Source organism: Ictidomys tridecemlineatus, chromosome 3 (assembly GCF_052094955.1).
Source record: "Ictidomys tridecemlineatus isolate mIctTri1 chromosome 3, mIctTri1.hap1, whole genome shotgun sequence".
NCBI classification, from domain to species: Eukaryota; Metazoa; Chordata; class Mammalia; order Rodentia; family Sciuridae; genus Ictidomys; species Ictidomys tridecemlineatus.
The window spans coordinates 21,065,169-21,066,273 of NC_135479.1; the positions used below are offsets into that span (position 1 = coordinate 21,065,169).

The window sequence follows — 1,105 nt, forward strand, 5'->3', positions numbered from 1 at the left end:
ATGTACTCTGCACACTGACACTGAAGACCACCAGGAAGAGGCAGAATGTCATGTGGACACCTCCATTTGAGGAAGAAGAGCTAGAAAAACACTTCAGAGATGATTAAGGAAGAAGAGCTGACAAATGAATCCAATCACAATGGGAAAGGATCACACATTGTCCATGCAACTGGAAATTAAAACCAAAAATAAATGGGCCTGATTTGATAATTGCCTATTTACTAACACAAACAATGATAAGGAAAGGGTGTTGCATATGAAGACAGCAGCCCCTTTGCAGGGTATAAAAGGGGACATGGGTCAGAGAGACCTCCAAACCTTTGAAACCCACCTTCCTGGAAACCCACCTAGAACCTCCAGTCTCTGACACCATGTGCAACTCCTGTTGTGGTTCTTGCTGCTCTGGCCAGGGCTGTGGCTGCTGCCAGCCCAGGTGCTGCCAGACCACCTGCTGCAGGACCACCTGCTGCCACCCCAGCTGCTGCAGCCCCTGCTGTGGTGGTTCCAGTGGCTGTGGCTCTAGTGGCTGTGGCTCCTGCTGCTGCCAGCCCATCTGCTGTAGGACCACCTGTTGTAGGACCACCTGCTGCCGTCCTAGCTGCTGTGGTTCCAGCTGCTGCAGCCCCTGCTGTGGTGGCTCCAGTGGCTGTGGAGGTTCCAGTGGCTGTGGCTCCTGCTGCTGTCGCCCCTGCTGCTGTGTCTCCACTTGCTGCCGCCCTTGCTGCTGCCGCCCCATCTGCTGCAGGACCACCTGCTGCCGTCCCAGCTGCTGTGGCTCCAGCTGCTGTAGCCCCTGCTGTGGTGGCTCCAGTGGATGTGGAAGCTCCAGTGGCTGTGGGTCCAGCTGCTGCCACCCCACCTGCCTCCAGACCACCTGCTGCAGGACCACCTGCTGCCGCCCCTGCTGCTGCTAGTCTGTTTGCTCTCAGCCACCCCAGGTGCTAGCTCCTGCAGGCCCTCCTGCGGCATCACCAATAGCTGGCAGAATACCTTTTGCAGAACCTAGTGCTGCCCTCTCACCTGCAGTGTTTCCAGCTGCTGCCACCCAACTTGTTTCCGAAACACCTGCTGCTCCCCAGGCTGTTCTAGTGGCTCCTGCTGCTGA

The 1,105-nt window shown here is 56.8% G+C and overlaps 1 protein-coding gene across 3 annotated transcripts; it reads left to right on the plus strand.

Moving 5' to 3' along the window:
* Positions 1 to 371: 371 nt before the first annotated feature.
* On the plus strand, positions 372 to 1,105 carry LOC101974179 (uncharacterized). 3 transcript variants are annotated; one of them, XM_078041229.1, is made up of 2 exons: positions 372 to 795; positions 1,080 to 1,105. In XM_078041229.1, the coding sequence occupies exons 1-2, from the start codon at positions 372 to 374 to the stop codon at positions 1,103 to 1,105; spliced, it is 450 nt and encodes a 149-aa protein (XP_077897355.1). The 3 variants fall into 3 exon arrangements, with proteins under 3 accessions (XP_077897355.1, XP_077897354.1, XP_077897353.1); XM_078041228.1 differs by lacking the exon at positions 1,080 to 1,105 and adding an exon at positions 874 to 914; XM_078041227.1 differs by lacking the exon at positions 1,080 to 1,105 and having other exon boundaries at positions 372 to 914.